At 46.5% G+C, this 22,518-nt stretch overlaps 2 protein-coding genes across 4 annotated transcripts; one reads left to right on the forward strand and one right to left on the reverse strand.

Moving 5' to 3' along the window:
- The first annotated feature begins 96 nt into the window (after positions 1-96).
- nox4 (NADPH oxidase 4) lies at positions 97-13,632 on the forward strand. 3 transcript variants are annotated; one of them, XM_023792680.2, is made up of 18 exons: positions 98-1,705; positions 1,889-1,984; positions 3,764-3,874; positions 5,152-5,236; positions 5,970-6,067; positions 6,170-6,197; positions 6,467-6,539; positions 7,064-7,144; positions 7,233-7,401; positions 7,848-8,012; positions 8,107-8,169; positions 9,999-10,059; positions 10,401-10,482; positions 11,113-11,232; positions 11,440-11,548; positions 12,260-12,328; positions 13,202-13,302; positions 13,494-13,632. In XM_023792680.2, exons 1-18 carry the CDS (start codon positions 1,649-1,651, stop codon positions 13,609-13,611), a joined length of 1,686 nt encoding a protein of 561 aa, XP_023648448.2. In that variant the 5' UTR covers positions 98-1,648; the 3' UTR covers positions 13,612-13,632. The 3 variants fall into 3 exon arrangements, with proteins under 3 accessions (XP_023648449.2, XP_023648448.2, XP_072557848.1); XM_072701747.1 differs by lacking the exon at positions 98-1,705 and adding an exon at positions 1,760-1,774; XM_023792681.2 differs by lacking the exon at positions 3,764-3,874 and having other exon boundaries at positions 97-1,705.
- Positions 13,633-14,091: 459 nt separating this feature from the next.
- Positions 14,092-20,785, reverse strand: tyr (tyrosinase). Its single transcript, XM_023792682.2, has 5 exons — positions 19,899-20,785; positions 18,172-18,388; positions 17,046-17,193; positions 15,810-15,991; positions 14,092-15,277 (listed from the first exon to the last, which is right to left on the reverse strand). Exons 1-5 carry the CDS (start codon positions 20,715-20,717, stop codon positions 15,039-15,041), a joined length of 1,605 nt encoding a protein of 534 aa, XP_023648450.2. The 5' UTR covers positions 20,718-20,785; the 3' UTR covers positions 14,092-15,038.
- Between the last annotated feature and the right edge of the window lie 1,733 nt (positions 20,786-22,518).

Consider the following 22,518-nt stretch of genomic DNA (forward strand, 5'->3'; position numbering starts at 1 on the left):
ACAGGCAGAACAGGATTTCACAAGTTGAACTCTATTCATTTTTGAGATGCGCACAGAACGCATGAATGTGAGGGGTCGTAAAAATGAAAATATATAACTTTTATTTTTGGAAATTAACCAACCACAATCTTCGGCAGGAGCCCCAGCGCTCCACGGCCCAGTGGAATACTGGCCATGTAGGTACGGGTACATGTCTGCGGACCGGGACTTGGGGACACATAATATAAAGCACTGTAATGTGTTTCCCGAACTCTCCGCCTGAGGGCGCTGATGTCCCGCAGATGTAGCTAAACTCTCCCACAGAGGACACCGACTTGGGATACGAGAAGTTCAGTGTGGGAAAATTTGTTCCCCCACCCCTCCCATTTTTCATTCTTTATTTACCCTCCAGTTTAAATGGAAGCGTTATCGTTTGTAAGTACGAAAATCCATATAAGTGTAGACGTGGTGGATTGCTACAAAAACATGTCACTCTCCTGACTGTTATGTTGACAATACGTTGTAAAAAAAAAAGTTACTGTGCATGATTAACTCGAAAGGGAATTTTACCTCATTTCTTCCTTTACTCATCAAGTGAGCGTTTAATTAATTTTCTTACTTGACGTTAGATCAATACGCAGACTAGCTAAACAAACTTTATCTCATATGTATGACATTAACAGAATTATACCCATATCTGTTGACTCGTTCAAGACACTGACTAACTTCATGCAACATATGTGTAACTGTGTAACCTGATTATTTATCCTGAAGTGGATGTATTTTAGTCAGTTACGTTAGTCATTTACCTAGTCATAACTCCCTGCCTGACTTAACGTAAATGAATGAGAGAATTTGTTTTTCATTCTGCTCCAGAATCAGCTTTCAGCATATTGGGTTCGCATGATTAAAACCAGCAAACCCAGCTCCTCTCTCTCTGCCTCCCCGTTTCTCTCCCCCGTCCACTCAGCCTGCTCTGGCACAGTCGGCTAGGTTATTTCAGACACAAAGCTGATACACCAAATGGTTATTCAGTTTTAGGGAACAGCCCGACTGGAAACCCTGTGAGTCGTTCAAACTTTTATTTCATTCGAACATCTTAAAAATATTATTTTGCATGTCTTACTATAATCAGCGAAATGCAACGTTAATACGTGTAGTCAGAAAATTTTAAGAGACGATTATCGGACTAGGAATTCTGTCTTCTCTTTTAATTGAACTATAATCAATTAGTGACGAATAAACAATCGGAAAAGTATTTATAAGGGGATCGATTACCATTCATGATATGTCTACTTGTCTCCGGATACTCTGACAATCCGGGTAAAACTCCCTTAATCGGTGTACTGCTCTGAATAGCGGGAGATGCTCATTTCCGGAGCAGTCGGTCTGGACACTGTCAGTCCTCGTTGTTACATTTAAAGCTGGAAAAATCGCATCGGCCGCTCGCTCCTGCTCAACGGAACCAAATAAAACAAATATATATTTTCATGGAACTAGTAGGGGATTAGTCGGAAGTACTTAACATGCGCGAATCAAAGATCAAAGAATAAGAAAAACAAGACTGCCCCTAAGGAAGATTAAGGGTCCTTTTTGAAGTGTACAGAGTGGGAGTCCCCCGCCCCTCCAAAGAGGAAAATCCCGCTTGACAAACCCTGCTCGCTAAAATATGCCTTTGTCCTGGAGGAGCTGGATCGCAAACGAAGGCAGCAAGCACTTTATCCTGGTAAGCAGATACCCTGTGCAGCTTTGTCCGGTACCGGGATTACCTGGGCAGTCTGTCACCGCAGACACTGTAGGCTATATCGCTTTGTTTTGTGAACGGGCAGAAAGAAAAGTAGCCAGATATGCAAGTTATAAGGTACAATGTCTATTTTTAAATTTGAAGTATTCGTGTGGTTTGTTTCAGGTACTATGGCTGAGTACGAATATCGCACTGTTTTGGAAAACTTTTGTTTCATACTGCAGCGGTCCGCAGCATTATTATCTCCACAAGATGCTTGGGGTAAGGATCGTAGCCTTTTATTTGTATTGCTGTTTGATGCTAAAAACATGGATCGAGGCGCGTGTGAATGAATACAGGTAGAAATACATCACTCGGCGGTGAAGTCAATGCAAATGCGATCGCTTGTCACAAAAATGACACCAAGCGTCCGTTCCTTTCAATTAAAGGCATCTTTGTGCATTTGTAGTCACCCCCAAGCCTGAACAGAGTGTGTTGTAGACCTTTAAATGCGAGTCATTTATGTAATGAAAGTATTCAGACATGCTGGGAGCGCCTGTATCAGATCATGATCTTGAAAGACAAAGACAGGGAAGCCAACTTCTACCACCAGGTCAGGCTCTGCCAAAGTTTTCAACTCTTCTGCGTTTTAAGGATGTTTTTGCTGCCCTGAGGTAATGGTATGGACAAGTTAATGCATGCCTGGTTTCATCACATGGCCATAAATTAGCACAGTAATAAGGCATGGGTCTCATTTTTGTCTGAACTACTGTTCACCGTCTTGTGTATCTGGCTATATGAAACGATCTTATTTCTCAGGAACTTCTGTTATCTGATTTTGTAGTATTTAAGCCAGCAGATACAAATGTGTTTCTGCCTGTTTTCATTTTCAGATGTTAGATTATTGAATGAAAGGGATTAAATGTGCGCTTTGGGTCAGGACTATGGGTGTGTCTATCAGCTGAGAGTGTCTGCAGTGTCAGGTCAACCTGGAGATCTGTGAGTGTGTAACTGACCTCTGATATGTGTGTGTGGGTGTGTAACTGACCTCTGATATCTGTGAGTGTGTGTGTGAACACAGTGTAAGTAATTGACTCATCTCTGTGTAAGCTGTAGGTTTTGTTTATATTCCTGTGCCGTGTTCAGCTGGGGCCGTGTGTGACCCTTGCCCGCTCTCTCTCTCTCTGTGTTCAGTGGCCTGTGTGGGACCCTTGCCCTCTCTCTCTCTCCGTGTTCAGCTGGGCATGTGCGTGAGCTGTGCCCTCTCTCTCTCTCTCTGTGTTCAGGTGACCTGTGTGTGACCCTTGCCCCCTCTCTCTCTCCCTGTTCAGCTGGGCCTGTGCGTGAGCCGTGCCCTCTCTCTCTCTCTGTGTTAAGGTGACCTGTGTGTGACCCTTGCCCCCTCTCTCTCTCCGTGTTCAGCTGGGCATGTGCGTGAGCTGTGCCCTCTCTCTCTCTCTCTGTGTTCAGGTGACCTGTGTGTGACCCTTGCCCCCTCTCTCTCTCCCTGTTCAGCTGGGCCTGTGCGTGAGCCGTGCCCTCTCTCTCTCTCTGTGTTAAGGTGACCTGTGTGTGACCCTTGCCCCCTCTCTCTCTCCGTGTTCAGCTGGGCCTGTGCGTGAGCCGTGCCCTCTCTCTCTCTCTGTGTTAAGGTGACCTGTGTGTGACCCTTGCCCCCTCTCTCTCTCCGTGTTCAGCTGGGCCTGTGCGTGAGCCGTGCCCTCTCTCTCTCTCTGTGTTAAGGTGACCTGTGTGTGACCCTTGCCCCCTCTCTCTCTCCGTGTTCAGCTGGGCCTGTGCGTGAGCCGTGCCCCCTCTCTCTCTGTGTTAAGGTGACCTGTGTGTGACCCTTGCCCTCTCTCTCTCTCCCTGTTCAGCTGGGCATGTACGTGAGCCGTGCCCTCTCTCTCTCTCTCTGTGTTCAGGTGACCTGTGTGTGACCCTTGCCCCCTCTCTCTCTCTCCGTGTTCAGCTGGGCATGTGCGTGAGCCATGCCCTCTCTCTCTCTGTGTTCAGGTGACCTGTGTGTGACCCTTGCCCCCTCTCTCTCTCCCTGTTCAGCTGGGCCTGTGCATGAGCCGTGCCTCAGCTGCTGTTTTGAACCTGAACTGCTGCTTAGTTCTCCTGCCTGTCTGCCGCTCATTGCTGGCTGGTCTCAGAGGCTTTCAGAAGGTAATGCTCCGCGGGGCGTGGGGGTTTACCCGGGTGGATGGGCAGGGTCCACCCCCTTAGTTTTACAGACAAAACATATTGTCTGATCGCAGTGTCACAAGTGATTCAGGGTCGGACTCTTATCTCGAAGGATGTGAACATGTACTTTCTGTTTATGTGCTGTGTACTCATACTGTCACTCATGGTACTTTTGGTCTGGTTGCTCATTGAATAAAGTCATAATGTTATGAATGTGCATCAGAAATAATGTCATGCCTAAAAATATCCAGTACAGCTTCCTTTCAGTTTGACTTCTAGGTTCATTTCCTGTTTCTCTCTCCCTTATTCGGTTTCTCTTTGTTTACGTCATGCCAGCTCAGGAATGTTCTGCACCTTAGGACGTGATTATTCTGATTCTTGTTTATAGCTTGTATCAGGTGCTCATCTCCTCACCACCCAAGCCTTTCGTACGGAATCCAGTTACTCACTCAACCACTGTGCGCTGCATTTAAAACACCACCCTGTTAGCGCGGATTCAGTGGAAGCCGGCCTATAACAGCGAGAGAACTGAATTTCAGGGTCCACTGGATGTTCTCAGAGAGAGTGCGGACAGTGAGCCATTCTCGCGGAAGACATTATCTCTGCTGAAGGTGTGTGAGAAGCTGGTGCAAACAACCGCTCTGGCGCAAGAGACTTTCCAGAAGGCTCTCCCAGAATCAGTCAGAAGCAAAAACAAAATGGAAGTGGAACTGATAAGTGCACAAAAAATAACGCAAATGCATTTGTAAAACTTCACTAAACGCAAATATTTTCAGCATCCAAATTAATGCTTTGTGTAACGCTTCCATCTTTAAGCAGATGTTATTTGTAAAATGAAAGACATTGTAGATACCGAGGCGGTAAGCATGAGTGGCACGACAGCGGCCAAATTCAGTTTTCATTACGTTGTTATACATTGGCTTTCACTGAATCAGTGCCATCGCAGATCAGTCTGTGGCATTTCCCTAGTTCAGTCATCCCTAGTTCCTGCAAAACCTTCAGTTTCTCTTTGAGGATTGGCTGCAGGTATTCGGGCACTCTGTAGGACAGCCGACTTTCTGGCTGTGGGTCCTTCAGGTGCATATGATGCTCCACCTGCTCTGTCCGTCTTGGTCTCATTACAGTTCATTGGTTGGGGTCATACATAGAACTGATTTGTGGCATATGCTGGTTTTTAGGTAGCTTTTGTTTTCACTTTGGGCTTTTGAACCTTAGCTCTTGAAGTGTCCTGAATCCCGTGGCTGTGACCATTTCCACAGGTGACGAGTAGGAAGGCCAGGAGGATCTTGGACAAAAGAAAGACCTTCCATATGGCATGTGGCATTGCCATTGGCCTCTTCTCAGGTAAGAAAGCTGTTGTATGAGTCTTTTTGTCAAGAGGGTGGAAGTTCATGTGCTTGAGAGTCATGCCCACTGCATGAGCACTGGGGGGCCTTCAGCTGTCACATTCCCTCAGCACTGCCTGGCAGATGGGGGGGTGTTGGCGTAGATTTCCCGGCCACCATCCTTCCTGATCTGGAAAGAGAGAGATGGGGTATGAGGGAGGATCTTCCAGCTGTTTTTATTGGTAACTCGCTACGAGATTCTGTTCAATTGGGTTCCCACAGTTCCACCCCTCCACCCATGTTCCCATTCTCCCCCTCCCATTCTGATCTGAACAAGCCTTAATGGAAGAAGCCTGTTTCCTGACCTTCTGTCCAGTTTGGTCACATTCCCAGGATTGGAGACTTCCAGTTACGTAGATAGTTACAGAAGAAGGAAAATTTGGGGTTGGGCAGGGTGGGGTTTTGCCGCAGAGGTCATCATAGGGAGGCTGCTGGTCCAGAAATCTTCTCGGGGATGAAGCAGTGTGATGTCACCCCACTGAAGCCGTGTGGGTCTGTCTGGGGAGGTACTGGGGGAACTGGCTGATGTTTTGACAGACGTATGGATGCGTCGACATTGGAGTGCTGTCAGGTGGGTGTATGGAAGCGGGTCTGAGCGCTTTGCTGGTGTCCCCTGCAGAGAAAGCGGACAGGGCACTGCCAGTAATACCAGTCATGTTGGCTTGTTTTTCAAACCCCTCTCTCCGTTCCAGTCATCCATGTCTCCGCTCATCTCGCCAACGTGTACAGCTTCTCTGCCTGGTACTCCGACGAGTTCCCCGCCCTCAATCTGGCGCGCCACCGGGGAGAGGTATGAACTCCAGCGCCTTAACTGGCGCTGATCGGAAGGCTTACTCGGAGTGAAGCCGGACACCTCGTGCTTAAACACCTTTCCTTCTTCTGTATTGTACAGGATCCAAGGATCATCATGTTCACGACCGGTGAGACCTGCTATGCACGTGCACACACACACACACACACACACACACACACACACACACACACACACACACAAAGACACGCACCCTTTTAGGGAGGGTTTCTCTCTGTTTGCAGGTAGCAGGGCTGTAGCTGGTAAGCATGCTAATGTTTCTTTCCCCTCTCCCATGTCTGGCCGTGTCTGGCCGTGTCTGTCCGTGTCTGTCCGTGTCTGGCCGTGTCTGTCCGTGTCTGTCCGTGTCTGGCCGTGTCTGGTCGTGTCTGCTGGCAGTCCCCGGGGCCACCGGCGTCCTCCTGGTTCTCGTGCTCTTCTTGATGTTCACCGCTTCGTCATACAGCATGAGGTATGGCATAAAAACGTCATGTAAGCTTTCGTATTTATGACATCTGGAAGCCATGGTCTCCCCTCATAAAGATTGATCAGAATAAGGCAATCTATGGAGTGCACGTCACCACACTTGGTGTCCTGTATGTCGATTAAACACTCCTATATCTTCTCGAGATGGTTGCTCTGTGCCTCTTTGATGGAGTCTTATTGAGGCTCTGTAGCCTTGGGGCGGCGGGGGGTGTCAACACGAAACTCTCTGACAAAAAACCACGTCAGGTCAACCTGCCTGTTAAGAAGCCCAGTATCCCTGTGTTCAATGTCCACTCTTCCCATTTAATTCACTAAAGTACAGGATGGCTGCCTTGCATTTTGTCTGCCGGTATTCATTTGACTTGATTTGCATAGAAAACAAAATTCACCAACATCACGTCAGTTCTGTAGGCTAAAGTGAGCCTCTGACTGGGAACTGGTTTGGGGTGCCTCTTCGCTGGGGCACCTCCCAGTGCTGTAAACTTTCTCTGCCTCGCTCCTTCCCTGTAGGGTTTCTCACTATGACATATTCTGGTACACCCATAACCTGTCCATCGTCTTCTACGTCTTACTGCTCGTCCACGTTATTGGGTGAGATGCCGTTGCTACTTGATCATTGGTCAGCGGAGCGTCTTGGTCGTCCAGTGGGTAGTTTATCGTCACTGTCCCATGTCTTCAGCGGGGTCCTGAAATATCAGACCAACGTGGAGCATCATCCCCCAGACTGCTTCAGGCCCAACAGGACTGCCCCAGGGGGGCAGAGTTCGGGGTTTGTAAACTCCAGCCAGGTGGATGGTCTCAGCAAAGTGTGCAGAGAGGAGCCCCAGTTCCAGGCCCACTTTCCCGAGGTCAGTCTATGGGGCGGTGGGGGGGGGGGGTACTGAGCATCCCGTCTTCAGAGGTTCTCTGTCTTCCCTTCTTCCATTCCTGCAGCGGTTCTCTGTCGAACCACCCGGCGTGGCTAGTTATGCCCGATCCCTACGCAACAAGCACATCCCTCTGTGTTGGGCTACAGGCCTCAGAGGGTCCATCTATCTGTTCATCAACCAGCTCACGGATCTCTTGTGCTTTTTGTTAGCGTATGGGTAACTAATTGGGATATCAAGTATGATGGAGGGATGAATCCTTCCCAGCAGAAGGGGAGTCTGTTTTCACTGGAAACCGATAATTAACATGAGTTGTATTTGTGTGCAGCAGACGTGTCAGTCGTCTTGTATATTGCATCCTCCAGATGTGTGTTTCAGGAGTTTCACTGCTGCCCTGTTCATGTTACTCTGCATTCTGTCTCCCACAGACGTGGCTGTGGGTCTCTGGGCCGCTCTGCTTGTACTGCGCTGAGCGGCTGTACCGCTATATGCGCGGCTGCAGGCCCGTGACCGTCGCATCCGTCGTCAGACACCCCTGCCGCGTGGTGGAGGTACACATGCAGAAGAGCGGCTTCAGGGCGCGGCCCGGACAGGTGAGCGGCGCAGCAGGTCCTCCTGATGGGCCTGAGTTTGTGTCCCTTTTGCTATGAGAGTGTGTCCATAAGCACTTGTCTTGTTCCTTTCCAGTACATTGTCCTAAACTGCCCCCACGTGTCCTCATTTGAAAGCCACCCCTTCACTCTGACCACGGTAAGTGCACTTTTAGTCTATTTTTTTCACCTTTCCTCCGGACAAATCAGTGTTCTGTTTTTGGTAACACTTTACGTAAAGCACTCATGTATAATGCATTATGGATGCCTTTCATAATGGTTTAAAATGCATTCATAATGTGTTATAAATATGGCTATAACTATTTATAAAATAGACATAACACAATTTATCCATGTTTATTATGCATCATGAATGCTCAATGAATCCCTCCTCTATAAGGCACTATAAATACCTTCATAATGCATTATAATAGCTTATACTGACCTTTATAATGCATTATGATGACTACTTTAAATAAAGTGTTCCCCTGTTTTTTTTCTGATCTGGGGAATTTAATTTTCTTCCTGAATTTGTCCTTCACTCTACACGCTCCTTGAAGATGAGTGTCCTCTCAAAGCAGGAGATGTGGCTCATCAGGAACCAGTGGAACAGCTTATTTAGTGAACACTGTGAGGAAACATAATTCGACAGGATGACGACATGGTTCAGGGATTGGTGGTACAGGCCTTCCTCAGAGATTGGTGGTACAGGCCTGCCTCAAATTAACAGTGCAGTAACATTCCTGAATGCTCAAGTCAGCCGTAGAAGACGGCCTGCCCTCAGGCAGTTCTTTTCAGGAAGCAGATGGGGAGGGGGGTCTGTTTTGAAAGTTGCCTGGTGAGGCATTGTCTTCGACAGAAGAAAGCTAAACGTAGATACTGGATCTGGTCCCAGTGACCAGACATCCAAATGGAGATACCAGTTTTGGTCTGAACTTGCTCTTAACCTGGTGCTCCTGAGACTGGCAGTCCATTGTCCTGGTGACGTAGGTGCAAGTAATCTATGGTCCTGGAGTGTGAGGGGTCACCTTTCTGAATCATCAGCAAGCTCTTGGTTGTGTAATTGAAGTCTGAGTTTCTGCAAGTTGCCAATTTAAAAATGTAAACTCTAGGCCTCGGAGACTGGAGAGGTTCAGGAAAAACATTTTCCTGCTGGAAACTGTACTGGAACCAGTTATCACAGGATGTGACTGTACTAGTTGTCTCTCAGTTCCTGCACATAGGTCTGAGGAACCTCAAACTAAAACAGGATCTCTTGGATTTCAGTGAGTCCCGCTGGACACTGTTGTACTGAATGGCCGGTGAATCTCATGTGAAATTTAATGGATTTTATTATGAGAAAGATGTTTGTCGTCGCTGTTGTTCTGGGTTTGTTAATCCCTGCAGGATATTACACCATCGATTTATATATATTGGGTTCATTAGAAAAGCAAGAAAAACTCCCTCTTGCCCCCCCCCCCTCTCACCCCTGCCCCCACCCCAGTCTATCTGGTTGGCTGATTGTGTTACTGCCCCCCAGGCTGCTGTCTGCTTTGTCTCGACTCACCCCCCCCCTTCCAAAAAATGGCAGACTCTGTCACACCCCCACAGCTGGTCGGATAATGCGTTGAACAGCTGTCTGTGTTTCCTGTGAGGAGACCATCAGTATCAAAAGCAAACATGCGGTTATTTCGATGTAATTTGTGTCGATTTTGAAATATTTATACCATCTATGTTCTGTAAGCAGTATTTCCATTGTGATTTTATATAAGAATGTACCAATATGTCATTGTCATGTACCCCAGAGTAACACAGCCACCTTCCTGCTTGTTTTGTTGGTCTTGGGGGTCCTATGATATGGTCCTTGCCCTGAGCATTTCAGTTTCCCAGCTGGAGATACGTTCAGCTGGTCCAGACTTATTGTTCCCATAATGTTTGCTGTATTTTGTAACCCCCCCCCCCCCCCCGTGCCAGGCTCTGAGTCACCTCTAGTTTGTCTTGGGTTTTCAGTGTCCAACAGAGAGAAATGCAACGTTTGGCATCCACCTGCGCGTGCTAGGAGACTGGACTGGTAGGCCTGTCCACGTGGGGGGGCAGGGGGGGAGGCTCTCATTTTGTGTTTAGCATTTAAGCACAGCTGTTGGAAGTTGAGTGATGTAATCCACCATCAGAATGTTTACAATGCACCCATATGGAGCTCAAATGCAACACCCAGGAGGCTTCAATGAACTGTGTTTTTTTTATCTCAGGCACTCTACTGACTTTAATGTTTAATATTTACAACTCGCGGCACTGGCGTTGCCTCTCCTCTAGGTGGCGCTCTATGTACTTCACTCATTTTAAAGGGGCGATAGTGAAATAATGGGGTAAACCGGGGGATTCAGAAATATTCACTGTCTGTTTACTCCCCAGAACGCTTCACAGACCTGCTGCTTGCTGAGCCCGAGGTCGGTGCGGAGATCCTTCCAGTGGCCCTCCAGAGGAGGTACCCCCGGTGAGCCCAGCTCTCTTCTGTGTGTCGATGGCAGGGATTGAGGTCCAAGCAGAGACTGGTAGGGGGAGGCGGGGAGCCCTAGAGACGGAGTGGACTGACTGGCTGCTGATGCCTGGGGGCAAACGGGCCACAAAGGAGGAGCTTTTCCAGTGGCCGCCCGTGTGGCTGGAGCACGGCCCAGACAGCCTGCTGGTTCTGGATGGTCACTGAGGGGTGACCTCCTGTCTGAGAGGGGAGGCTGTATGTGTTTGTGTGCGTGAGTAATGGCGCTAACTCTGTCTCTGCTATTTCTTTGTCTTATTTTGCCTGTTAGGCTTCCCTCAGATCTTACATCAAACCCGATCAGTTAATGTCCCCTGTGACTTTTTGGTCTTGTTATAAAATTCTGTCCAATTGCAGCTGCTCCACATTGATGCCGTCACTCTATAGTGCCGGCCAAGCCTTGGGTGGTGAAACCTTTGTTTGAGCTGCGTTTCTCCCCCCAAGTTAAGAATAATGCAAACCTGAATGATGGGGGTCAGACTTTCCCCCGATCGTTGTGTCACGCCACTGGAACTCCCCTGACATGTCACGCTGACTGGTCCGTCCAGCCCAATTAAAGGTCGTGACCGTGTCTGGTTTTCCCGCCAGGGTGTACGTTGACGGACCGTTTGGGAGCCCCTCAGAGGACGTCTTTAACTACGAGGTCAGCGTGTGCGTGGCGGGTGGGATTGGAGTCACACCGTTTGCGTCGGTGCTTCAGGCACTGCTGTAAGTTCGGGGGGAGGCCGGTTCTGCTGACAAAATGAAATATTAGCAATACTTTAATATCCAGTCTAAGTTTAATTACAAAGGCAGTGCTGCCTCATATATTCCAGATGTTTTCTCCAGTGATCTGGTTCTGCACTGTGTGTGATGATGATGTTATATATGCTGCGCATGTATGAATTAGCTCTTTCCTATCGGGGCTGATTTTAGGGACGACTGGCAGCATCACAAGCTGAGGAGGCTCTACTTCATCTGGGTCTGCAGGGAGCTCCAGTCCTTCTGCTGGTTTGCGGAGCTGCTCTGTTCCCTCCATCAAAAGGTCAGAGGGCGCACATGTACCTGTCCATGGGGCCTGGGATTACATGGAGTCGAGGGCTTCTCTGTGTTGCACTGGTACAGAGTGTGTGGCGCCACCTAGTGGTTATCATGAAGAGAAGCATGTGGTGCTTTGCAGTTACTGTACCATAGCATACTGAGTACATCAAAATATAGTTATGTCATTCATGAATAACAGATTGTGGTTATGTCTCTGCCTCCATATAGTTGTGCTGTTCTATACCATTTACAATTTTGGGGTAAAAGCTTAACAAATGGATATTTATTCTTGAATGGTTGACCATCTCACCAGAGCACCATCTCGCGGTTGTAAACACTCTTAAGCAGGATGGAGGTGCCTGAACGGGCTTAACCCCTATGTGCTTGGTGTACCTACGCTGTGTAAGTGGGAGGGTGTTTTTTCCCTTCCCTGACTCTGTAAGGTCTTTCTTAAACCTTCCTCTCATTGCACCAGACAGCCTTTGCACGTAACAGAGCGGCGCATTGCGAGTCGCCATAGAAGCAGACACACAGGCATGGCTAATATCCCGCAGACCCTGCATCCATACTCATACTTATTGTGAGGATGTGTTGAACGTCCCACACGATGGAAGACGTAGGCCTCGCCAGGAAGGGCGAGTCCGAGGCACGGTCAGGTTCAGCCCCCCCCTACACATTTACGTGTCTCTTATTTCTTTGCTTGTTTGCTGTACAGCTTTGGCAGGAGAATCGCCCAGACTACCTCAACATCAGGCTATACGTCAGCAAGGAAAGGGGTCTACAGGTATGTGTGGGACGGTCTGCTCCGCACCCAGTGATAAATATTTCCATCCTCGGGATGGACCTTTGGAGTAGAGAAGAAGCACTTTCACTTTTATGGTCGAGTACATAACTGACGTGGCTTAAATCAAACTCAAATGAAAATACTCAGTCCAGCTTAGCTGGTGATGGGATGACTCCATAAAAGACCGATCTAACCAGGCGGGTGCCCAGGGGGGGGTCACAGTCAGTGTGGACCTGCATCTATCATTTAAATACGGTCTTTACATAGACTTTTAATAATGATATTTGACTTGTCAGTAAAATGTCTTACTGACGATGGTACGGCTTTGCCTATTTCTGAATATTTGGTGTGTTCAGGCTTCATGTTGTGCGGCTGAATCAGCTTCCAGTTGTTTTGTCTGGCCCTCCTGGCAAATTAGCCTGGATGAGTTTATTGTTCTCCGACTTTATTGTTCACAGCCCTGGAGAGGAATGTTCTGATAGCCGCCTCCTGCTTCAAGGGCATCTGGAAAAGAGGCTAATTCATTTTCCTGCTTTTTGACTCAATGCTTGATAAAAACCTACAAAAAAATGCGTCCTGCATGTGAAAGGGGTGCCAGCTGTTTACGCAGAATTAATCAGCGTCATACTGGGGTCTGTTCCAGGAAGTCTTTTTCTGTGGAGTCATAATCAGACTTTTACATTTGCACATGTGAAGGTCTCTCGTGTTAGTACACAGGTGTTTTTTCACATCTACCTACAGTATGTATCATTGCTAATGGTCTTTTACCATGTGATGGCACTGTTTTTCTGTCCCTACAGTGTATATACACACACAGACATACACACACACATATATATATATAATATGTATTTTTTTTAATTAATCTTCCAGAGTCTATCAGAGGGGCGTTACCAGGTACTGAGTGCTAGGCTTCTGATTGGACGACCCAGATGGGAAATGCTCTTTGAAGAGATTGGGAGAGCCAATAAGCAGTGAGTAGGGTGGGATGCCTCTGACCGACCACTGTCTCCTTCATATGAGTTTGTTAGTTCTCTAAAGGGGCCCCTCCTGCTTGGCTGCGAGCGGAGCCCTCAGAGAACCGCTCCAGAGAACCGCTCCATTCCGAGTGATCCCAGGGTCCCATGGACCTGTCCGGCTGACATGTCCCCTCTCTCACTTCCAGGAAACGTGTCGGTGTTTTCTGCTCTGGACCCAAAGGACTGTCCACGACTCTCCACAAAATGTGCAATTCCAATCATTTTGGAGCTACATTTGAGTATAACAAGGAATCTTTTAGCTGAGACCCCCTGAGTGTGACGACGACATGGGACCTTAACAAGGTGCAATACATCTGCAATGAGGAAAGCCAGAGACCTTAAGCACTGGAGGAAGGTGACTGTCTGCTGTGAGGAGGGGGCCTCACCGTGCGGAGAGAAACCAGCGTCAGACTGGGTGCATTCAGGGTCAATGGGAAGCAGTCGGAAAAGCAGATTCATTTTGTTTTTAAGTCAAAATAATGACAATTAATATTATTATGATAAATATTATTATTATTTCTTTTATTTTTCCTTTTAGTCACCTTTTTAAAATTGTAATCAGAATTGTGGAGTTCCTGGCCTATATTGTTAAAATTCATTGTTCTGTTTCAGTGTCTGCCTGTCCTGTAAAGAAGAACTCCATTAAAATTGAATGATTACATAAATGGTTTCTATTTAACAACAAGAAGGAGTCGGGGATCATCGCCGATGAGGGAATCAGTGCAGACGCAGGCAGACATACACAGTGAGGTTTCCCCTGAACGGAGTGTAGGGATTTGGTGAGATCTGTCCGTGTAGCGGCCTGGGTGTCCTGTTATAATACCGTTTCACACTGTTATTCGTGCTGGTTCATGTTACTGGGACACATCACATCAAGTATGTCTGCAGTCATCTTGCTGGACTTTTTTTCCATCTGGCCCTCGGGGGGGTGCGATAGACCTTCTCCCAGCCTAGAGATGTGACCGATATTCTAACATCCTGTTTCCTGTCTGTGAAAGCCATGTGACGTCATGGGAAAGGTCGTGACAGAGGTGGCTGTGTTGTGGGATGATGGAAGTGCCCTGGGGAGGTCACCATGTGAGAGGTAGGGGGGGTCACCATGTGGGAGGTGGGGGGGTGTCACCATGTGGGACACACAGTACAAATCACCTTCTGTTGAAGTGACAGAGTCTTTGGGGAAAAGCTTTCTGTGGTGAGTTTGGGATATATGTCATTTCCAGTCAGTCATCTGCATATAAAGACAATTTAACAGGTTATTTAGCTTCTAAGAACATAAACCATGTTTGGTCAGATTCGGTTGGTCCATTTAAATCCCCATGCATGGTGTTTCTTTTAAAATATTGTTGCCATAGATGCTGTGCGAGGGATCAACTCCAGTGTATCTCCAGTGTGTCTCACTGAGTCAAAATGCTCCTGCTCACCTCAGATGATCACTGAAAGTTTCTGTCCGTTCTGTTCTTTTTGCATTGTTGACGTTACCTTTGATGGATCATCAGATACACTGCAATTTATAAAATAGGTTTTTTTTTTAGAAAGAGATTTTACAAGATCCGGAGATGATTTTTCCCCACAGCACACATGTAAAGGAAAGCTAATGAACATCAAATCTTTCTTAGGGTGATGTCATTACAGAGGCACTGTATTCCTTGAATACACACGAAACAGCTTTGCCCCCTAGTGGTGACTGTTCCTCATAGTGTGGTCTGATAGGAGTAGCTGGCCTCCTCCTCGCTACTGTTCAGCAGGGGTTGTCTCTCCCCAAAGGATGAAGCCCTCTTCCTCCTCTGCCGCTTACGGCAGACCCGGGTCACCGCCGCAATTACGATGCTGGCCACGAGGACTCCCAGGATCCCGGCCCCCAAAAGCCACTGCCAGACCTGGCGAGCATCTTCCAGGTATGGGATGAGCAGCTCCTGGAGGAGCCGCTGCCCTGCAGTGTATATCGGAGATATTTAGGGGTTACAAAGTTTATTTGTTCCTGAACAAAGAGCGCCCTCTTCTGGTAAGCAAAATAAATTCCTCACGTAGTTATGCGTGTGTGTGTGTGTGTGTGTGTGTGTGTGTGTGTGTGTGTGTGTGTGTGTGCGTGTGTGTGTGCGTGTGTGTGTGTGTGAGCGTGTGTGTGTGCGTGTGCGTGTGTGTGTGTGCGCGTGTGTGTGTGTGTGCGCGTGTGTGTGTGTGAGCGTGTGAGCGTGTGTGTGTGTGTGTATGTGTGTGTGTGTGTGTGTGTGTGTGTGTGTGTGCGTGTGTGTGTGCGTGTGAGCGTGTGAGCGTGTGTGTGTGCGTGTGTGTGTGTGCGCGTGTGTGTGTGTGTGTGTGTGTGCGTGTGTGTGTGTGTGTGTGTGCGTGTGTGTGTGTGTGAGCGTGTGTGTGTGTGTGTGTGTGTGTGTGTGTGTGTGTGTGTGTGTGTGTGTGTGCGTGTGCGTGTGTGTGTGTGTGTGCGTGTGCGTGTCTGGACTCACCTGGACCTAAAAGGTAAGAGTACTCATACCCCAGCTCTCTGGTGGACAGGAAGTAGTCCCCATTTCTGTAGAGGGGGATGAATGGGACCATGTAGTAGCCATCGTTGTGGCCGATGGGGGCGTTGGCCTGAGGGTAGTGGCTTCGTGGTGGTTGGTGTCTCCGCAGCCACTGCTCAAAGATGCTGAGGGGTGTTTTAGAGAAGAATCAGGCTTATCGGTCAGTCTCACTTAGTGCCCCAACCCGGGTCTGGTCCATGCCCTGGGATTTAGCGTGACATGGCAACAGAGAGCCCACAGTTGGAATTATTATAGGCGGAGGAACTGTTTGATTGTCGCAATGATAGTAACACTCTCTGTGTTTCTACTGAGATGTTTCTGTCTGTCAGATCACTTCTCTGCTGGGGTGTCTGTGCAGCGGGGATCTGGGTTGTGTCACGTGGTGGGTTTGCCTGTGAATGTCACACAGTAACTGAGAAAACACAGCCTGGCATTTACGGAAGTTCCTTGTGGGTGGGAAGTCTCTCCTGAGAAGTACTGAGATTATCTGATTCACTGTTTTATCTGTATTCAGCATAGAAAACTTTATTATCTAAATGATCTTCCTGTGGTCCATGCTGCACCCAATTCAGCCTCCTATCTTAGGCCATGCAGAGCTAAACATCCAACAAAACCTGAAAGTGAGGGATGTTGGATGCCCGAGCGATCAGAGGGCGTGGTCATGTACCAGCTGAGGGTAACACGGCTGCTTGATACTTTAGTCAAGTTTTAGGTGTTAAAGTCTGATTTTGGAGGAACACTAAGAGCTTTGACGCTTAAGTTGGCCTGACAAGATGAAGCCAAGACAGGGATTCAGCTCAGCAGAGTGTGTAAATGAAGCTGGATCTCTCTGGTGATAAGCGACCAGAGCTGAGTGATGTCTGACTGTGAGTATCACGTGGACACCGCAGATTACCATGGATTTCCAACGTGTCAAGCGTAAGATGTTAGCAGCACATCTGATCTTTGAGAACTCTACCTATCCTTATAGATCTATGTCCTCACTCTACCTGTCCTTATAGATCTAGGTCCTCACTCTACCTGTCCTTATAGATCTAGGTCCTCACTCTACCTGTCCTAATAGATCTATGTCCTCACTTTACCTATCCTTATAGATCTATGTTCTCACTCTACCTATCCTTATAGATCTATGTCCTCACTCTACCTGTAGAGCACATAAGTGTCCAATCACTTGCTCACCTGTCGATGAAGGCGTGGTGAAGCAGAAAGATGGGGTCGTTAGCGGAGCCCTGGACCGATGACATGGAGCCGTTCATGAACATGTGTAGGGCGTTGTGCATGGTGCTCTGACCGCTGATGGCCAAGCCCGTCTCAGGGCTTGCGAAACCTAAGGGGGGGGGGGGCAGAAACTCAGGCTGGGCCGTGTAGTTTTGCTGAGGTGACACTACGCTTTCACATCCCAGGACAACATGCATTTTTATGGTAAACTAAGCTGAAGCAGGATCTTTCAGCTGAAGCTGGCTTCTTCAAATTAATTATTCTTTGTATTGACAAATGTATTGAAATAGCAAACTGATGCGAGTGATTCATTATGGAGTCCTGATCTGTGGACTGCCTATAAACATTCTTGTTGTAGATATAGATCATCTTTATTGTCCCAGAAAGCAATCTTTTTGACAACAGAATTATATAGGGAAAGGTAAATAGATATTGCATACTAGAAAGGAATAGACAGCTATAAGAACATTTTTGCCCATTTGGATTTCCCAGAACCAGATGTTTGCGTTTACATTAACAAAAACTCACAATCATCCCATTCTTCCAGGTACAATTTTTTATGACTGTTGCCATGACAATGTAAGCTTATAGGTAACTTATTGTTATCCCAGTTTAAAAATCCCTCTTTGAGGTTATATGTTAGCTAGAATAATTATCCACTTGAAAGGTGACTCAAAAATGCATCTTTATGAAAAGTCCAGGGAGAGGAATTCTAACAGAGAGAATGATGGTCAGACTCATCATATTTAAGGATTTATTATTCCTGCACACAGAGATAAAAAAATAGATCCATCTAATTTCAGGAACACTTTGGTATTACTTATGCACACAGAGAGTAACATTTAGACCCATTTGTTTCCAGGAACACTTTGAGCTGAACTACAAAAACCCTCAGATGTATAAACCACCTAAATTATATTTTAGTTGAGTCATTGGCATGTTCTTCCCACATGAATTACAGGTTTGCTCCTTAACCAGCTGGACAGTTTTATGTAAGCAATTAGGATTACGTAAGTCAACTTGTTTAAGATTACTATCTGCGTACGGTACAGTAGTGTAAAGACAGAGAGAGGAAGGGGGCGCTCACCTTCCAGGGAATTCCTAAAGCTGTGGTTGGCCATCCTGTCCATGGGACCCGTCTCGTAGTCTGGCAGGCTGAGCACGAACTCAACGTCGGCAGAGGTGGGTAGCCGCCTGACCCGTGTGGAGTCATGGTTGCCAGGGTTACGTAGCAGGGGTCCCTCCCCAGTGGTGTTGCAGAGCATCTCTCTACTGTTGTATTCCTCTGGATGCGTGCAGATGACCTACAAAAATATTTAACCCGCATAATTTAACTTTTAAAAATGTACAAATGCAGGCGATCTATAGCTTACAAAAATAACAACAGTCTAATAAAAAGACTTAATGACTGACAGAATATTTCAATGAATTTAATTTCCGTCATTGGCTGATGCAAATTGCTATGGTCAGAAAATGTTCCATCTCTCTATATTATCGATGTATTAGACGTAGTATTAAATATCCGTGATACAGCGGGAAAGAGGTTCATACAAACCGAGGAGGTCAGTCTAAGGGAGTACGTTGAAGACCGGTCTTGAGTACTACAGGATTAGATACAATGAGTATAAAAATATAAGAATGATCCAGTCTACGTTTTCATTCAGTACATTTTCCCTCCAAAATCAATAATTAAAAAGCGCAAATTAATGTGTGTAATGGCTAATGGGCGCTCGGTCTCCCCCGCAGACGTGCGTGGTTTGCGGTCGCCCACCGGGGCCGTTAGATAACCGCAGGCCGTGGGAGAACAAGCGCCGCGCGGTCTGACCATGGGCACCAGGACCAGCGCGTCCCCGACCTTCTGATCACTGCTGCAAATGAGTGTGTTAAATGTACAGTATATTGAAAACACACTCTGGGCGTTTTCCATCCCTCTCCTGTTCGCATTTCACCGGCTACAGAGACGAAGGGGAGCGCATCTGCTCAGATACCTCATGCTGATGCGTTTTGCTCGAAGTCACCCAGCCCTGCAGACACGGAAGCGGAAAGACGCCTCTTAATTATATAACGTGTGAATTCATTTAGGTGGCCGAGTTTCGCACCTGTGTCATTGCTTCCGATGGACATCGACTGATGCATTATAAATCACCATACCTACCCAGGGGTGACAAATTTCTATTTATACACCCTGTACTTGTGAGCTGCTTAGACGTCTGATGTAGATTCTGGTTCCATTAAGCAACCAGAGACGGGGTTGTCTGTTGTACTCGCGAACGTTAAATTAAATAACTTTATTGGTAACTTTCTGTTGCATGAACTTATAAAGTATACGGATCTTAGTGGTGTCCAAATAGGTCTTTAACACAATTTCTCTTGGAAATCACATACCTTCATAATACAAAGTAAATGTTACAGCTATAGACGCACTGCTGAACCTATGAGCCACATCCTTCAAAAACACCCCAAGCAGCTCATTGTGGTGTTGGGCTCGTACAATGTGTAATATTTTGTATGGCTTTTGTTCTGTTGCTTACATTCATTTGTTACTGATCGATCAGTCTAGCTGCCTTCCTACGTGCGCTGATTGATAACCGTATGCTTGTAATATAATATCTGCTAGAGGTAGGTCGCTTGGGACAAAGACGTCTATTAAACGATTACATGTAATGTAATCCAGGGGAGTTTCTAGCTATCGAAAAGATCAGGGGCTCAGTCAAGTTTACTTGAGGAAGATTGGCATCGGGGCTTAACATAACGACGCCCATGATGGAAACCCTAACGTATTTGCTGTCGAGAAGCAGCCTCGGCCACATTTACCTTCCAGGATGAGAACACGGATCCAGGGCTGATCAAATTCGGGCTAAGAGGATGCCGGCCGCCCATGAACTCGTCCGTGCACACTTCACAGGCTTGCGCGTCGCGCCAGTCCCAATACGGGATTGTGAAGTCGAAGTCACCCGTTAGCTTTCTGATTTCGTGCTCCCATTGTAACAGGTACACCCGGTGCCAAGGTAGAAAAGCCGCCGATTCGTGGGCAAAGTCGATGTCCTGCCACACGTCGCTCGGACCCAGCAAGGCGTCCCGGGACACGTAGTAGTGCATCCAGACAAACAGGTCATACACGTTGATGTCCGAAAACATCGGGTTCGTTCCGTTGCCCATTTGTTCGTAGGTGCCAGTAGCAATCACGTAATCGGAGCTGATGGTATTCTTCGCTAGGTTTATATATGAGATGAACTTTTGTCTTTCGCTAGTAGATAGGTGGAATATGTTTCTTCTGATCAAGTCGCGCCTCTCAGCGCAATTTGCTCCAAAATAGCCAAACTTGCACTCTCCGCAGTTGAAGCCCATGTAGTTACCGGCGCACTGACACGTACGATTGTAAAACACCAGAGGCCATTTCTCCCGGTCGTCTATCCCTGAGTGCGGGTACTGTGGTCCATTGGGAAGGTCAGAGACCACAACATCCGCGCAGAAGCCCCTGCCCGATAGCGCTCCGCAGACAGACCCGTCTCCTTCCCATATCGGGCAGCATCGCTTGCTTTGGAGGGCTCCTAAGGTCACGCAAGGCCGGGGGAACTGTTGGGATGTTGGACGCACCAGTGCCGAAAGTAGGATAAGTGCCAGAGAAAGCATGATTAACTAGAGGACGAAGCGGCGCCCTTGGCTGGTGCCAAGCATCAGTCGGGTAGAACGGAAGAAAATCAGAGTTGTACAACTTTGCTTCTAATTTATACACCCACCTACTCACCATCACGTGCTCCGCTGGAATGTCAGCCCTCTCTCTTGGTCCGCGACCCTTCCCTTCAGAGCTCTGTGTCATACGCATGAGTGGAAAAAGAAAACATTTTTACTTATGTGAAATCTCTCAGTATTTAAGTACATGTTTGTTTAATATATCATTGCTGGCTGAATTCAATTGTATGAATGTTACTTAAAATAAAAATGACGATAATGCGATAGTCATATTTTGATGATTGGATAATTAGCGAATCCAGTTTATTTTGCTTGAAAAATACTAGAGTTCAGATAACGAATAGCATAGCTACCTGTAAAATTTAAAGCAAAAGAACGTTTATTTATAACAATGATTAGTATATGACAAATACTTTCCCTTTATAGCTTAGTTCTAAACTGATTTGAGCCACTTGAAAAACTTTTTAATAATCGATGTACGTATTTGATTTGGATTATGAATAAACATATTCAAATAAAAAAAATGTCTTATTCAAATAATTTAAGAATTCGGATTATTTTCATGCATCATATAAAAATTATGTGATATAAACTGTATCGTCAATTACTGAATCAACTCGTTTTTTTTTCCAAACCACCCTAATTACTACAAACATAATGAATAGTGCCTTTTGAACTATTCATCATGTGCTGCATTCGGCGTTTTGGTCTTGCGGGGATCATAAGCCAATCACATGTTGCTGTATTTAAGCCACGAGTTCAGGCTAATCCCCCCGGAATAAAGGCATCGGGGCAGGAATGTGCATCACACGATAAGTCGTAGATCAAGTGCTTAAAATCTACGTTTTGTGATAGATATGTGATGAGATGAGACTGACATTCAAACGGAAACCAGCCTGCGGCCTACAAACCAATCCTTTTACCCTGTCATTTTAATATCGAATTGGGTGTATTTATTACGTTCGTAGAGATAATGTGCATATCCATCCAGTCTGTGCAAGCATGAGATTACCCAGTTATACTGAATACGAAAATGCTGCTATTCTTTGTATTATGTTTGTCTTATGAAACCCGAAGGAATTTCTGTGAATAAAGACGCGTAGCAAAAGCTCCGCTTTGCATAGGGACGCGTGGGCTGCTTGTCAAGAAGGAAGAAAATAATCCACCGCAGGGTGGCACTGTGACAAGGCTTTTACATCCCTCTTTTAGGGGGGATGAAAGTGGGACGAAGTGGGAAGGAGAGAGAGAGAGAGAGAGAGAGAGAGAGAGAGAGAGTCATATTGGGAAACCGAGAAAGTGTGAATGAAATTTCACCGTCTAAACAGATACTAGAATATCAGGAATAAGCGTATTCCGTATAATTATACCCAACATTTTGGAAATTATGGTTGTTTCGTCCTGAGTGTAGCGGTAGCCGACTCTGCGTTCAGTAATAGCAATAATTCTCATTGTTTTGATGTGTTATCCAATTTAATAGGTTACGCCGTTTATGTAATTATATAATAACCGAATGGCAAAAATAATCAAGTGATTCCATACTTCAGATAATATATTGTTTATTTGTCCTGCTTAAAATGACAGGGCATTTGAAATAAAAAGCATGGAAACGAACACTGTTACTATGGAAACAGCTTTTGCCCAATGTTATTTGAAAATGCCATTGAATAATTGATTTAGTAAATCTTAAATAAATTGATTTACTTGTGTCCGATACAGTTTAGAACATAAACACATCAAGGAT

Source organism: Paramormyrops kingsleyae, chromosome 17 (assembly GCF_048594095.1).
Source record: "Paramormyrops kingsleyae isolate MSU_618 chromosome 17, PKINGS_0.4, whole genome shotgun sequence".
Classification (NCBI taxonomy): Eukaryota; Metazoa; Chordata; class Actinopteri; order Osteoglossiformes; family Mormyridae; genus Paramormyrops; species Paramormyrops kingsleyae.

What these genes read in the sequence shown, in the direction of transcription:
- nox4 (XM_023792680.2), top strand. Translation starts at nt 1,649, where the DNA reads ATGCCTTTGTCCTGGAGGAGCTGGATCGCAAACGAAGGCAGCAAGCAC. An exon ending in TGGCGCGCCACCGGGGAGAG is followed by an intron (nt 6,068 to 6,169) that starts GTATGAACTCCA and finishes TGTATTGTACAG; the next exon opens with GATCCAAGGATCATCATGTT. An exon ending in GATCATCATGTTCACGACCG is followed by an intron (nt 6,198 to 6,466) that starts GTGAGACCTGCT and finishes GTCTGCTGGCAG; the next exon opens with TCCCCGGGGCCACCGGCGTC.
- tyr (XM_023792682.2), bottom strand. Translation starts at nt 20,717, where the DNA reads ATGCTTTCTCTGGCACTTATCCTACTTTCGGCACTGGTGCGTCCAACA. An exon ending in CCGTGTTCTCATCCTGGAAG is followed by an intron (nt 18,389 to 19,898) that starts GTAAATGTGGCC and finishes ATATTTTTGTAG; the next exon opens with GTCATCTGCACGCATCCAGA. An exon ending in CTTTAGGAATTCCCTGGAAG is followed by an intron (nt 17,194 to 18,171) that starts GTGAGCGCCCCC and finishes CCCCCCCCTTAG; the next exon opens with GTTTCGCAAGCCCTGAGACG.